The sequence below is a fragment of the Nymphaea colorata genome, chromosome 1, assembly GCF_008831285.2.
Source record: "Nymphaea colorata isolate Beijing-Zhang1983 chromosome 1, ASM883128v2, whole genome shotgun sequence".
In the NCBI taxonomy this organism is placed as follows: Eukaryota; Viridiplantae; Streptophyta; class Magnoliopsida; order Nymphaeales; family Nymphaeaceae; genus Nymphaea; species Nymphaea colorata.
The window spans coordinates 38,143,559-38,159,814 of NC_045138.2; the positions used below are offsets into that span (position 1 = coordinate 38,143,559).

A 16,256-nucleotide genomic window follows, 5' to 3' on the forward strand; every position below is an offset into this window, starting at 1 on the left:
AGAATATTTTTTAAAAGAAAATTGATGAAACCGAAGCCTTTTTTTTTTTTTTTTCAGTCAGAAGGGAATTACTTGTTGCCGGAGGGGTTTTGGTGGCAATTTTTTTTTCTTGTCAAAAAATATCTTTAAGAAGCATCCTTCTTATAACCAAACGAAAAGGCAAATTTGAAAATGTCGAAAAGTTTACAATTTATAGGAACCTTATCTACATATCCAAACTAATCGAAATATGATTTTCTAATTTATGGAGCACCAGTTAGAAAATAGAGAAAAAAAATAAAGAAATTAAATTTTGGAATGCAATAACACACAAAATTTGTGCAATTAAGCAACCCATCTTGGTCCCGCTACCTCGTGGGCATGTTTTTTAAGCATTGCCGGCCAACATTTGAGCTTATTCATCAATACATCACAAGATTCAATAACGAGGCAGAAAAATCAGGCACAACTAATGAATAAACTAATACCTTGAAAATGACCCAAAGAATCATACTCGAATCAATTTAAGATACGAAGTAGAGAGTGGTTCACTTTCTATGAGCTATGGTCATAGAAATATCGAATATTATTCTATCTTTGAATTTGAATAAGATGTGGACTTGGAACTCCCCCAATTCCTTACCAACTGAATCAGATACAGACTCCAATGGATTTTCAAATCCAATTACATAATAAAGCTCCAAATTCGTGTTTCTTTCACCATATCCAAATCTAATCTTGACCGTCTCCAATTACCTAGTAAACGATCAACCGGATTGTGGTAATTGCTAAACTGGATCCAATCGAAATCCCCTGTCTGCGTGTTCCAAACACTCATGTGAAGGACCTAGGTGGTAGTATCTATGGCTTTTGGACATTAGATCACCACGTTCTTAGTTCTATTCGTTGACTTCTAGCTTATATATATATATATATATGCACCACTCTAAAGCAGCTTTGAAAAGTAAATACTGGTACGAGGCGATGAAGGCGCCTTAATTCAAGGGGGAGGACAGAAGACACATGACATGATTCCTCAACTGCCCCCACGACTGCCCCTCCCCCTGCCTTATTTGATTAAGAGGCAGGGATTTGTACAGGCGACGCAAACCTAACCCCCGCAGGCCTTGTATCACAGGATGCATCCCTTCTTTTCTTTCACGCGTTTGCATGTTGAGGTCAACGAAGGTAGGAATGGTTAACTTCCACTTCTCTTCCTCATGCTTAGTTGGGATCCATGTCTTGAGTGCAGTCAATCATCCTTGAGTTGATCTACAGTATGTTCTTGCACCAACTCCTGGAATCCACAGCTAAAAGTTTTATCATAAAAGGCGTGGGAGTGGAGTAATCTTCTGCTATCTTTGATTTCTGATGCTTTTCGGCTCAATCACATGGCAACCTTCCATTCCATGTGGACCCGTAACAGGCGCTCGATTCTTTCTCCCAATCTGCTTAAAATCTGGCAGAAGAAATGGATAGAGATAAGCGTCTATATATATATATATATATATATATATATATATATATATATATATATATATATATATATATATACGAGAGAGAGAGAGACTGACAATGGGGTCAGTGGTGGGGCCCCAGACATCCCGGATCCAAGAAGTGAATGGAAAGTTGAATCTCTCACATAAATCACTCCATTCGTCTTCCTAAAGAGAAGTCTAGTCTAGTTTTTCAAACCCAAGTTCATGGCTGCATGTTATGTTGTGAGGGGAGAGTCCCCACAGATTGAGAGAGAGAAATAATTGATTTTGCACAAACTTTTGAGTAGTTCAATTACTATGCCGGTTGAGCACATATGTAGACTCGCCCCCCTATAACACAGGATTGTGTTTCGGTCACGATGGAGCCCACTTACCTTGGAAACGCTCTGTTACTCGACCACCGGAGGTGATGACCAGGTGGTAGGAGGGAGATGAAGGGTTTCAGGTTGAACTTTGAAGATCTTGAATCAAGTTTCAGTTCTGCTATTCATTTGCCTCGTCCTGACCCCTAAGCTTGGTGGTTCTGGCGCCAAACTTCAATTGAAATTGAGAAGTAAGCAACTTTTCGGCAGCTTCTCTTTTGATACTCCACCTGAATAGTAAGCTCGATCGTCGTATTACCACTACCTTTAAGCTTTTCGTTTTCTGTTTTTGGACTCTAATCCATATGCGACACAGGTAGCCTGCAATTTGGTAACTCACCTAAAATGGAAGCCACCAAAAGCCAAAAGAAAGTGGCGCATGAAAGCCAGCACCAGCAGCATCATTGGGAATGCGTGCAAGCAAGGGGAGTAGATTCAGTAGAACGAACAAAGGGACAGAGGTTTAGATCAAGATTCAAGTGGTTTAAGCAACCCAAGTATGCCAGCATTCATGCCGAAGCGGATAGGATTGGCCATACGTAGCCCGTGCTGTACATGAGCGGCCATGCCCGACCACGTGGCTCCTCATCAAGGAATTTTTATTAGGTGGGGCCAAAAATTTCAGGGTGGTCCATCAGATCTTAAGATTAATTTAAAACAAAGAAAAATCTAGAGAGCGTGATGAACATTTAAGAGGGAGAGCTCGAGACAAATCTCAACAAATAAATCATCAATGACATGGGATACAAGGCGGATAAAATGGAATTAAACAAGCAAAGAGACAAACTCTCGTTATCACAAAGAACAGGGCTTACCAACTTTCTCCTTATAGACTGCCACTATATATGTATTTAAACACGTATATGAAAAAAATCAAAGTAAAATATCCGAATAAAATATTCAACCTTCCCCCTCAAGCCCCCTTGGCCTCTATGATGATTGAGACCCTTCATCTCTTTGATGAATAATCACAAGATCTGACGGAGAGAGAGGTGGAGGTCAGGTGGGGGAGAGAGAAGGGCGAAAAAGAAAGAAATGAGGGGAGTTAACTAATTCCTGCAATGGGAAGGAGCGAAACCCAACTTGGCATTCAAGAGATCGTACTCCCACACGTAGTGTTGCTGAAGGATGTTGCCGATCACGGACAGCCCCGGGAACGACCCCGGGACGATCCCCACGCACCGGACGTTCCTCGCCACCGCGACGATGTAGCCTCCGGTATGGGGAATGAAGCGGGCCCCACCGCCCAGATGTATCACCATTCTGGGCCCCATCATGTTGGTCTCCCTCGCCGTTAGCCCGGTCGTGTTGAAGCACAGCTGGAACGGCGCGAGCTGGAACGTCTCCGAATTACGAAAGTACCACTGAAATGCGGCCATCACTACGTCGTATGCCGGCCTGACCAGCGTCGTCAGGGTCATGCCCGAGTCGATTATGACTCCATTGCTGGCCGAGCCGCCGGAGAACTGGAACTTCCAGACGAGCTCGGGTATCGGCAGCCACGAGCCGTCCACCGAGATGCCCCTGACGACGAGGCCGTAGAACGGCTGGATGGACGCGTCGAGGACCAGCGGCGTGAACCGGACGTCGTCCCTCTGGTTCGAGAACCGAGGGTTTTGGCCGAACACGAGGTAGTTGTGGACGTCCCTGCGGCTGAGATGGTCCACCAGGCAGTAGGAGAATTTTCCGCCGTAGATCTTCGCGGCCGTGACCGCGAAGGATACTGCGCTCTGCCCCAGCCCGAGGACGCCGTCGCTGCGGTTGAAGCTCTTGCCCTGGAACTCCGAGCTGCAACCGATCAGGACGTCTCGGATTTCCGACACGATCCCGTCGGGAGTCGGGGCGCTCACCGTCTCATTAGCGTAGATCCCGCGCGTGAACGATCCGTCGACGTACTGGAAGTCGTAGTGGCAGGGGCTCTCCGTAGTCGGGCAAGAGGCGAGCGTGAACGGCAGCACGCTCTTGCACATGTCGGAGGAGCAGGGGATAGGGACGAACGACCCCGAACCGACGGCCGGGAAGGAGAGAAATCCCCCCGGGCGAAGCTGTTCGTCGGACGCGCACTTCGTCCACGTCAGGTCGCTCCCTGTATCGGCGACCAGAAGGTACTCCCTCGCCGGAGTTCCAACCCGAAGTTTGACGAAGTACTCGCCAACCCCGACATAAGCGCCGGACGAAATCGGCGCCTCGAAGGATCTCTCTGCCGCGAGACCGGATTCGATCTCAGCGGCTTTCCGTCGACTAGGAGATATCATATTATACATCCTCCTCTGCCGGAGCAGGTCCCGCTCGGTAAGCTCCCTTAGGTACTGCAGCATCGCTTCCTCATCGTCGTGGTGTCCGGCCGGCTGCCGGAATTCCAGCTCATTGCGGTGGAATAGGCGCAAGTGCATTGTCTGTCCATCCTCCCAGGAAGCCGCAAATGACAGCGCCGGAACGCCAAGAAAAAAGGCGGTTATCCACAGAAAGCGTCCAACAGCAAGAACAAATCGAAGAACTTCCCCATTTCTCGACTCCATGGCAAGCAACGATGGGAGAGACAGAGAGGACGCGCGGTTGTAGAGATTACGGAGACGGAGAGAATAAGGAATGAAGCCGAGGCATCATACGGAGGGATGGGTTTCTGCGGTCGACGTCCTCCTCTTTTTTTGGGTCGAGAAATGGGAAAAACGCGGTGGCGGGAAATGAACGGAAGCGAAGAAAGGTTTTCCGAGCGAATTTGTAGTCGGAGAAAGGGAGACCCCCGCTCGCTTCCGTCCATCATATTTATTACCGCATTTATTTATTAATGGACTTTACGGCGAATTTATTATTTCCGGACGGGTCGGGTTGTGCTCAGGTTTGTTTTCTTCCCTCTTTACAATTCTCTCCCCTTTCTAAATCTGAAAGGAACCGATTATCTGACACTGCCTAAATTACCTAAACACCCTCGCGCAGATTTTGGATTTTGGCGGCACTGCCCTTTGACTTTGTTGACTTCGCGGATGTTGCATGGCTCGAGCTAGGGTTGGTCCGGTCAACGTGCTAGAGGCTGGGTGGGCTGATCCATAGCGAAGGAGCCGTCTCCGCTTGTGGGTTAATTCCTCTTTTCATGGTAAGAACATGAAGTGAATTTTCATTAATTTCTTGTTTGGTTATATTTTATGTGTGTGCATTTCAAATGTGCAAGCAAACAGGTTTTTGACTTGCAAGCTTCGTTCCCAAACGCGTTGTGTTGTCCAGCCAGAACGCCAGTTAATGAGACGAAAACGCTCGGAAATCAAATCAGAAGCTTTTCTTTTTGTCTAAGCAAGACCCAACTGGAGTCCTTTCAATAAGGAGCGAACCGCGTCCACTGCATTATGCAACCATTAGGTTTTAAAAAAGAGTCTCAAATAAATAAAGGTGTTTGATTGGGAGTATGTCAGCATGCTGTTGACAACGGATCAATATTCGAATTAGGTATATTCTTTACTATATCTAATTTATCCGATGTTCACATTCTTGGATTCAAATTCGGGTTCAAACATCAACAAGTAAAAGTCTGTATCGTATAATCGGGATAAGGTTCTTAAATTCCGACTTCGAATCCAACCTGAACTCGATTTTTTGTTTTCAAATCCTAATCCAAATTCATCCGCTTGTGAAGAATAAGCTTTCAAAAAATATATGGATACTAAATATAAGGTAGTTACTTGAAACGGTATTCGGATTCAATCTCGTGTCTAACTCAAAACCAAATCTGTGTCCAATGGGATGTGATTTCTTAAATGTGAATCCAGTTTCAATTTCTTAATTATCAGTTTTTTTTTTTTTAAAACCATGTTTCGGCTTGTTATCAATCCACAGATACCAATACAAAAATAAACAAGCACTCAAAACAAGTACATGTTTTAGCATCATTGACAAACTCTTCATCAATTCTCGATTCATTTCAATATAGACGACAATTCAACTAACTCCATTAACTAAAGTAGAAGATTCTACTGAATAGAATTCAATTATATATATACATACACACACGCACTACAAAAAAAAAAAAAAAAGGGACTCTGAAATGAAATGAGTGGTTGCAATAACAAAATTTTGATTTAATTGAAATCGGCATAGGTTCAGACTTCTTTCATTTAAACATACTTTCCATTATGTCATTAAAATATTAGCTGATGTTGAGCCATTGGAAAGATATTATGATTTTTAAACTAAGGTTTGGTACGACCCCCAAGGGGTTTGCTCCGTAAGGCAGAGCCGATTAACTTTTGAGACCTCAATGGGATGTCGCGACCTCGAAACTCCTGGAGCAAGTCGTAGTGCTAAATGCGTGAACGCATAAAAGGCAAAAACTTGGTTGGCCCATTTATACGGCGTCAGAACAGTTCTGGACAAACATGTTAGTGTTCCGTTTTGATCTAAGAACTGTTGACGTCATAATTGGCCAGAAGTGAATCAAATCGTTTTTGATTCACCTGCCAGGCAGAGGCGCCTCGTCTTGTAATTTATCCATTTTTTATTATCCTAATTGGTAAAAACGAGATACTAGGTCAGAGATAAAAACCAGACCCATTGATTTTTTTTTTTCAAAAACTGTTTTAAATACAATATAAACATCTGATTATTTTGATATAAAACATATTTTGATTCAAGTTGTTTCAATGGAAAATGTTGATTTTTGTATTATCATGCATGCCATGAGGGTCGTTCATTTTTTCTTATTATAAAAACATAATTCAACTCTAGCAAATGATCAACTTAATATATATTTTGCATCAACCCATTCTTAAATTCACATCAATAAGGTTGGATCGTAAGAAAAACAAAAAACAAAAAATATTAAAAAATTAAAATGAAAAGGCTCTAACTTATGTGTCGGTTTTTACCAACTTATATATATATATAAGATGCTTAGGTCAAGAATAAAAACCTGATCCTTTATTTTTTTTTGTTAAAAAGATTATTTTAATAAAATGTGAACATCCTAATATATTGTGAACACTTTAAAAAACAAGCTTTAAATCATTTTTTTAATGAAAAATGTTGAATTTTCTATTATCAAAATGCTAATGCTATGGGAGCCATTGATTTTTGCTTATTATAAAAACACTGTTAAAACCCAAAAAATAATCAACTTAATATATATTTTGCATCAAAATCATATTGGTAAGGTTAACTGTACATTTTAAAGTTTTCCTATGTTTAAGCAATGCTTTATCATTAGTTTTTAGATGTATATGTGACCAGCTATCAGATGATAGAGATAAAGGTCCATAGGATCAGCAAAGAAATCGTTTGAGACCATCAGTGTGATTTTTTCCTTCTTATCCTAGAGATACAATCTGCATTTTTTCCGATTAGACTGGAATATTTGAGCTCATACATATATTGTGGAAACTAAAAATTCTCCTTCGTGTAACTGTGCTTTACTTGAGGTTGTTTCTCGAGTGATGATAGGGAGAATTTCTGGTTTCTATATTGAAAACTTGATGGTGTGATGTAGCTGTTGGGCTGACGCTGTCAGTTGAATTCCCTTTAGGGGTGCGGTACACTCTTCAACCAACATGACGCCAATTGCTTCTGGATTTTACTTCAGAAGTACAAAACTGATAAAATGTCGTTAGTCCCAATGATAATTTCAAAAAAGGTTGTTTAATTTTCATCGTTGATGGAAGTTGAAGATTGTTTTTAGCTTTTGCATTTATTTTTTCTTGTCGAAAAAGCCATGTGTATGGATTGGTACCACCACATCCTAATTTTTTTGGGCAGAAGTTCCCCGGCACATTCTAACTTTTGGATTTGTTTGTCCCAACCAAAATTAGAAGCTTGTTATGCGTAATTGTATTATTAATTACATATGAATCTTCATGAAGAGTCCCAAGAATCGAAATCAAACCCCATGTCATTGTCATATTGTGGCGATGATAAAGAGGGAGAGATGGTCGGAAATGGGTGTCCCTTTCCTATAGTCTCTCTCTGGTTGGATCGTTCATCGTTTTGTAGATCACCTTTGGGACGGGCGTCTCTCTCTCTTGCCCCCTTCTTTTCCAACCAAGCCGCGAGAGAGAGACAGAGAGCGATGCTGGAGTTCTTCCTTCTGGGGTGCACCGGGGTGGTGGTGTTCCTCCACGGTGCCAATTTCCTCTTCCACTACATCTCCAACCACGTCGCTGTCCGTTCGCTCAGGTGATTCGTATATTGCTTTTCTTCGAATTTTCTTTCGATTCCATGTTTTCTTTTTGGAGTTCTTATTTGTGCTGGTGGAAGAATTGGGATTACTTCCATTATAAACACGTATTAATAGCATTTGAAATCTATCTTTTATGAGAATAGCTTGAAGGGGATTAACAAAGTTGGTTTCTGCTTTCCGGTGTATTTCCTTCGTTCACTCGTTTTCTTAGTCTTGGTACTATGGGTTTTTTTGCTGATCATGAGTTTTGCTTGCTTTTGTGATGGATCTATGTGGAGTTTTGAGATTTTCCCTGAACTGTTCGGGAATTTCTGTTTTTTGCAGTTTGTGGGTTTTATTATACCTACATTTTGAAGACTTTGTGGTTGTTGATTCATTGATATTGTTCTCGTGGTATTGATAATTTCCTTTTTATTTTTGTTGTTGAAGTTCTTTTCCCCTGTTTTTCTGGTAGAATTGAGGGGATTGCACTAAGAAATGTTTGGGCCTACAACTATTTGCTCATTTGAGGTTTACGGCTAACATAGAACTGCTTTTTTGTTGTATCATGCATTTTTATTCACTTTACTGTTGTTAAATATCAGCTTCAAGGGAATTTGTATTGGATGGACTCTATATCAATTGGGTGGACTTTCTTTAGGGCACCAAGCATCCGAAGAAAGAAAATTTGAGAAATTACTTTCTTTATTCTTTTATATTAAATTTTTAGATGAGGCTAGGCTGGCCTCCAGTCGTAAATGGTGGTGTTGGTTAAGTTCATGTCTGCTGGAGTTCACTTAGTCTGCAATATTTAATGACAATTATCGCCTTTCTTGCATATTGTTGTTAATTTTGAGTAACTACAACGTATTCATTCATTGTTCTTTGTCTCTGGCTTGTTTGATTCATGCCAAGTTAGATTTCACTAGAGCAACTTTTAGTTGAAATTCTGGATCGAATTGCTGAACCAGTGACAACCGTTTGGAGAAGTTGGGCACTGTATTTCGTGGTAGTTAGCTTGGTACTTGAACTTCATTCCTGTCTATCGTTCTATTCTATAATAAAACTCAACTTGCTATCCTGGTTTAGTCTGTGAAAGACTGCAGCTATTGTAACATTTCTGGCGGAAAGCACACATAACAGCTCCATTGAAGACGATGGATTTGTGGTGACCTGTTGTCCGGCTAGGAGTTAGAATTTCTTTTTATCATGGTCCCTGTGGTTGCCACGGCTATGTCTGAGGCTGTTGATTCTGGTATCAATCAAATTCCATCCTTCAAGGCTACCGAAGCTAGATGTTCAACTCTTTTGATTTTTGTTTTGAACGAGTTCAACGGAAGACCAGATTTGAAACTTCTTGAGACTAGGGGGAAAGCAGGTTGCACTTTTACCTCTCGACTCTCTGACCCCAAGGTGTATACCTGTAGCTTCATCTTGTGCAAGATAGGAATTGAGTCATGAGTTTCTGCATGACTGCCAAAGCTTGCCTCACTATACCATTATTTAGTCTAGCAGATCTGTTACAGGATCAATTCGGATTGGCTTTGGTCTGCTTGGAAAATGTGGCTTGGGGAACTATATGTGGAGCAATTCAGCATGAATTTATACTTGTTTCAAAATGTAATGTTGGTTTTCATTGAACCCATATAAACCCATACCTAGAACTCCCATCAAGATAAAAATGGAACCTCCTGCAGTGTATAAAATGAACTTTGTAGCTGATTACAGACTTTTCTTTCCTCCTCACATGGTTTCAATGCCAATGAAGACTTCATGTACTAATTTTTCTCTTAAGCAGACAAACTGTATCTAGTGAATCACTGTCGGAAAATTCATCTATGATCTCTGTAATTGTTGGTGTTTTCATTGTGGACAACATCAATTCATTTGGTCGGTTTATCTGAAATTGTGCATTTTAAAACTTAGAAGCACTTCCGATTTGATTGTTTACCTCCTCCTTTTAGAGGGCAGGGGCAGCAAGCAAGAGTTGTTTTAGCTACATCACCAATAATGAGAACAGATAAGTTGTGCAAAAACAGTCAGTGAACTGCTGTCCTTTCTGTTGCTACTGGTTTTGGGTAGCATTTTCTTCTCTAATACAAAGTAGCTCTACAATTTCAGGTGAACTAAATTTCCTTCCCCTGTTTTTGTATCCATCATGACGGTGGCCTTACTGATGGTTGGTCTGTTGTATTGGGTGGTATGTTAAAAACTTAAATAAAGTCACTGATAATCCAAGTCTGTTACCAAGTTACAGTAGGCGTTGTCAAGGCTGTGCTAAAAGTGTTTACTGAGTACAAGGTCCAGCTCTATCACCCTGTTTGTAGTATGACGGCTCCCATGTGCATCACCCCTGTTAGTGGAGTTCCTTCTCTTGGTCACATGTTTGTGTTGTTTCATCTTGTTGCAGTTTCCTCGGTTTTGTTGGATGGTAGCTGATGCCGTTTGGATGGTAGCTGATGCCGTTCGGCACTTTGGAAGAGGCTGCTTGCCTGATGTGGACTGTACAGTGCTTTAGAATAAAAAGAAGGGAATTAGTGGAATAAGTCGATGCTGATGCCGATGCCGATGCCAATTTTAGGTTTTGGCATAACTTTGTACATCTTTTAACTGATATTTACTATAATAAGTCTCTCTCTCTCTTTCTCTCTGTGGTAGATTCAGAAGAGCTGGTTATTTACTTCAACTGTCTTTGCGGGCAAAAAAGAAGGGTGGGTAGGCTCATCGGCGGTGTTCCATTCCATATGGATATTTTCTGTCTACTGCTGCAACATTTTGTGGAGGCCGAAGAGAAATGTGTTGAAGGACGACCGCTTTTCTTTTGGGGCAAACGTATGTTAAAGACATTTTTTGTGAAAAAGAATTTTCCAGGTCTTGAAGCAGGTTCAAGGGAAAAAAGGGGTTGAAGGACGCCTGGCTTCCCTTTCTCCCTCTCTCTTGCTCTCTGTCCTCAAGAGAAATGTAAACATATGCTTTCTATGTATATGATAACATAAAAGACATACGCTTTGGCATACTGTAGCAAAAGCGGCTGCATGTTTTATGCTAGCCTGATTAAACAGGTTGAGACTCACAGATAGGCTCTTGCACGACTGCAGAAGTGCGATTACAGAACAGGGCGGATACTCAGGCCCCATTAATGAAGGAGAATGAAGATTCAATTGCTATATCTTTTACTAAATCACGTTTATTATTCAAATGTTTATCACAATCACGTTTATTATTCAAATGTTTATCACTATATCATACGTATTGTACAAAATATGAATAAGCCTCAGCGTCTTTTTCTACGGCCAAACATATCAAACACGTTAGTAAATAGACAAACTGGAACCACATCAATGGACGTGTACGACATTCAAACAGCTATTATAAAAATATCAGCCGGTTGTTGATAATTTACTGAGTTGATATATATATATATATATATATATATATATATATATATATATATATATATATATATATGTATGTACGTATGTATCTCAAAATATATCGTCCATCCTTATCTAATTGGATAATTGATCTCAAAATATCTCCAATATTCTATCCCCATATTATTCCTCTCTCTCTCTCTATATATATATATATATTGAGATCAATTATCCAATTAGATAAGGATGGACGATATATTTTGAGATACATACGTACATACATACATATATATATATATATATATATATATATATATATATATATATATATATATATATATATATATATATATATCTCCAGGAAAAGGCCATGCATCGGTAGAAAACAAGCTAATACTTATCATATATATATATATATATATATATATATATATATATATATATATATATATATATATATATATCATGAAAACAAAAGAAAGGTCTGCCTTGATCAAATTTCGTATCCTCATCATGACCAGTAAACTTTGAAATGATATGTCTATAGTACGTAAACTAATTAAAAGTTATTTCTGTGTGACGACGCAGGCTTTCGGGGTCTCCATTAACGAAAAATTTCCTTGTTTAATGAGTAACGTTCGGTCATAATTTAGTGGAAACATTCATATATATATATATATATATATATATATATATATGTTGAAAGGACCTAACTTAGAGCTACTGCTTTTGCTCTCCGTGTACAAAGTTGGTCGCTTATAAATCATGTCCAGATTTTTATACTAGTCTTTCTTTTTCTATATTATTGCCTTTTGAAAAGGATAATAAATGGTTGTCTTCACATGCAGAAAAATGGATTGCTTTCGTTAATAGGTGCAGTTTGTTATTTAAATTTTCGGAAAATGACAAAAGTTGACGTTGTGGGGCTCATTATTTTCTTAGCAGAAACGAAATTTGCTCGAATTTATATTTTCAGCCCATGACGATTGGATCTGCTTTTCTGGACCTGCACCTGCCAGTTCTGGATGGTTAATTGGATATTGTTTCCTTAAATTCTCTGCGCCTATCCTAATTGGTGGATAGTTTATCCCTATCCTAACTCCTCTCCTTATATAAGATAGAAGGATCTCAGAGAGAGCGAGAAAGTTGTATAAAGCCTACGGTAGTCTCTATTTCTCAACGTCTGAGGAAGCGGCAACCGGTCAAGGTGACGCCTTTTCTTATTTCTAATTGCTTGCATTGGTGCTTTCCTTTTCTATTACTCTACATTGCTTTGGAACCGAATGGTTACTCATGAACAAACCTTTTCTTTTGATCCTTTTGCTGTCAAAATCATCCCCATACACACACAGACACAAAATCTAGATTCGATATTGTGTGTGTGTATACACACACATAAAGATTGTTTTGTTATTTCGAGGTGCGTTGAACTTGGCATAAAGAGATGTGGTTTTGGATATTCGAATCTTGAGATCTTAACAATAAAGGCCTCAAGACCAAACCCTTGGCCATTCAAGAAGGAACCGTATTTACTTCTAGAGACAGAATAAACTCATCCAAGAGTATCCGATGCAGTAGTTCAACACAGCAGATACAAGTAGATTCTTTCTATCCTTTTCTAGAAATCATTCATCCCCAAACATAATTTATATGTATGCATAAGTGTATACATGAGAATGAATTGATGCAGGCTCTCTCTCTCTCTCTCTCTCTCTCTCTCTCTCTCTCTCTCTCTATATATATATATATAGTCGTATTTTTTGTAACTCTCTCTAGTTACAAAAAATACGACTAACAGATTATTTGTTTAATCAGACTCTGTACAAGATCATGAACTTGCAATTTTAAGTTAGTTCCTCAAGAGCAGGTCATCGCGACGAAGAAGGCCAAAGGGGAGGAAGCTGTAAAAGAAATGACAAGTTCCCTGGACGTCGTCGCGACCAAGAAGGCCGGAAGGGAAGAAGTAGAAGAAATTACAATTCCTTTTGATGTGGTGGCCGAGTTCATATTACCGAGAGTGGCCGCTAGGGACTTGTTGAGGTTCAGGTCGGTGTGCAAGTCTTGGCGGCAGCTCATCGATGACCCGAATTTCATTCACAACTACCTCAGGCGGCACGACTTAACCCTCCATCAAGAACGCCCTCCTTCCTTTACGAGCATCAGAAATCAACACCATGTCCATCAAGTTATCGCCCACAGTTCAGGTTACCGCAAAATGGGACGGACAGAACGCGAAGGCTTATATTGCATCGACATGAACTGTTACCGCAAAATGGGACGGACAGAACGCGAAGGCTTATATTGCATGGACATAAAATGTGAGGGCACCAATGGCCGCATCAAAGACAACGATAAGCCTATCAAGATATTGGGATTGGAAGATTGCCCCAAAGACGCAGGGTTCAACATGCTACCCCCGTGTAAGGGTTTGGTCTTGTTTTTGAATAACAGTGCTCCTCTGTACCTGTGCAACCCTGCCACAGGTGAGTCTACCAGCCTGCCTCAGTCCAGTACTGCAGCACTGAGATGGCATGGCTTTTGCTATGGCTTTGGTTTTGATGATCGCAGCAAGGAGTTCAAGGTACTTCATGTATGGGATGTTCATGATGATGAAGATGAGGTTGACTACCATGATTTACGAAGCTTAGGCAAAGATTGTTGCCATGAGATACTAAGCTTAGGCAAAGATTGTTCTTGGAGGCAGCTGGGCCCATTGCCGTTTCGCTGGTATAATTGCAATAGCCTTCATCCCGGCATCCCTTTCAACAGCAGCCTGCACTGGATCGTATGCGCTTGTGAGAAGACATGGGGAGACAACTCTCTCATGGCGTTTGATCTTAGAAAGGAGGAATTCAAGCGGAAGGCGTTGCCGCCCAGGCTTGACAAGGCAGTTTACTTATCGTTGAGCCTAATAACCCTTGCTGAGGGTTGTCTGGGTCTCACGAGATATAAAGTTGGTGGGGAGGCAGGGAACATTGGATTGGATGTTTGGGTGCTGGCCGATTATGAGAGCGAGATATGGACTAAACGACACCGCATTTCCTTCGCAAGCATTGGTTACGGGCTTGGGGATGTAGACGAAGAAGAAGAATACGTGAGCGATAGTGATTCCGATAGTGAATGCTTTCCAGATCATTATCCAAGGATACTGATTATGGGAGAGCATGAAATCTTGCTCCGCTTCATCGGGGAAGCTCTGATGCTTCTCTATGATTTGGAGCAGAAAACGTCTCGAAAGTTTGTTGTTGATGGGTATGAGGAAATTTTTTTCTCAGAACTGCCTTCCACCTACGTCTATGAACAACACCTTGGGTCAGCCTATTTCGTTTCTGCGCTCCGTAGTTGGTCTAGAATGATCTCCCTGAGAGAAGGGCAAGACAGAATTAATGCAGAAGCTTCCCCCGTTTGAAGACTCACCGCGTTGAATTGGGTGCATGCATGGCTACTCTAAACTGTAAAAGTGCTCATGTTAACCGAACAGAAAGAACCCTGCGGCTTGTTATGCACCATCCGATGGTCTACAAGATTCATTTCTAGACTTGTTGGAATTAATAATTTCGTCTATATATCATTGATTTTTGCATTCAATTTTTCCACTTTGCTTGCTGACCTTAGGCCTATCTTCGGTCTACAATTTAAAAAAGGAGACCACTTTTTATGACCCCCGCAAAAAGAAGGACGCTTTTCATAAAATTGTTTATATAGCTCATAAGTAAACTTGGGTTACCTTTAAGGGAAATGATAAATCTCATTTACTCCATCTAGCTTGATAGATAGATAGCTTCTTTTCTACTCTCTTGAGGTTCCTTGTTTTTAGGACCATAATCATCTGGCAAGCAAAATCCCAGATCTTTCATGCTTCCCACACTAACAGTTGCATGTGTTATCTTGCTCTAGGCGTTTGCATGTCTGCCAAAGTAAGCATTGAACATTAATGTATTGGGATCAGATCTGGATCTATTCAGAACTGAAAGAGAGCTCCGAGTGACCCCAGTATTGATCCAATGCCGATCCGCCGTATTCCATTCTAATCAGAGTCGCAACATAATGTTGCTCCACTTCCACCAGTCGCAACATAATGTTGCTGTCCGTGCCCCAGGTGATTCGTATATTGCTTTCTTCGAATTTTCTTTCGATTCCATGTTTCTTTTTGAAGTTCTTATTTGGGCTGGTGCAAGAATTGGGACTACTTCCATTATAAACAAGTATTAATAGCATTTGGAATCTATCTTTTATGAGAATAGCTTGAGGGGGATTAACAAAGTTGATTTTTGGTTTCAGGTGTATTTCCTTCGTTCACTCGTTTTCTTCGTCTTGGTACTATGGGTTTTTTGCTGATCATGAGTTTTGCTTGATTTTGTGATGGATCTATGTGGAGTATTGATATTTTCCCTGAACTGTTCTTTGTGGGTTTTATTATATCTACATTTTGAAGACTTTGTGGTTGTTGATTCATTGATATTGTTCTCGTGGTATTGGCACAGCTAATTTCCTTTTTATTTTTCTGGCAGAATTGAGGGTATTGCACCAAGAAATGTTTGGGCTTACAACTATTTTCTCATTTGAGGATTACGGCTAACATAGAACTGCCATTTTGTTGTATTATGTACTTTTATTCACTTTCCTGTTGTTAAATATCAGCTTCAAGGGAACCTGTATTGGATGGACTCTATATCAAGGGGTTGATATAAGTATTTGGTGTATTCCTAGATGCCTAATAACATCCCGTTGCTACTAAGTGAAATAATTCTAATTAAAATAATTCTAATTAATGTAGAAGACTGATGTCGCATGTTTGTCTAACCCATGGCCCATGAATAGAAAGCAGCTTAGGAAGAATGGTTAATTCATGCGAAAGTCTCCAAAAAGAAAAGTCAATGCATGCGAAAACTTCAGTGTGGAA

General features: G+C 40.5%; 2 protein-coding genes and 1 long non-coding RNA gene across 3 annotated transcripts; 2 read left to right on the forward strand and 1 right to left on the reverse strand.

Annotated features, from left to right (window-relative positions):
- Nucleotides 1-2,543: 2,543 nt before the first annotated feature.
- LOC116264579 (aspartic proteinase NANA, chloroplast-like) lies at nucleotides 2,544-4,642 on the reverse strand. The gene has a single exon (XM_031645269.2). It carries the CDS (start codon nucleotides 4,357-4,359, stop codon nucleotides 2,890-2,892), a length of 1,470 nt encoding a protein of 489 aa, XP_031501129.1. The 5' UTR covers nucleotides 4,360-4,642; the 3' UTR covers nucleotides 2,544-2,889.
- Nucleotides 4,643-6,967: 2,325 nt separating this feature from the next.
- Nucleotides 6,968-10,629, forward strand: LOC116246439 (uncharacterized). The gene is made up of 2 exons (XR_004170684.2): nucleotides 6,968-7,996; nucleotides 10,390-10,629. It is a non-coding gene; the product is annotated as an uncharacterized LOC116246439 (long non-coding RNA).
- Nucleotides 10,630-13,265: 2,636 nt separating this feature from the next.
- On the forward strand, nucleotides 13,266-14,762 carry LOC116246694 (F-box protein At3g07870-like). The gene has a single exon (XM_031618519.1). The coding sequence runs from the start codon at nucleotides 13,266-13,268 to the stop codon at nucleotides 14,760-14,762; it is 1,497 nt and encodes a 498-aa protein (XP_031474379.1).
- The last annotated feature ends 1,494 nt before the right edge of the window (nucleotides 14,763-16,256 follow it).

What these genes read in the sequence shown, in the direction of transcription:
- LOC116246694 (XM_031618519.1), top strand. Translation starts at nt 13,266, where the DNA reads ATGACAAGTTCCCTGGACGTCGTCGCGACCAAGAAGGCCGGAAGGGAA.
- LOC116264579 (XM_031645269.2), bottom strand. Translation starts at nt 4,359, where the DNA reads ATGGAGTCGAGAAATGGGGAAGTTCTTCGATTTGTTCTTGCTGTTGGA.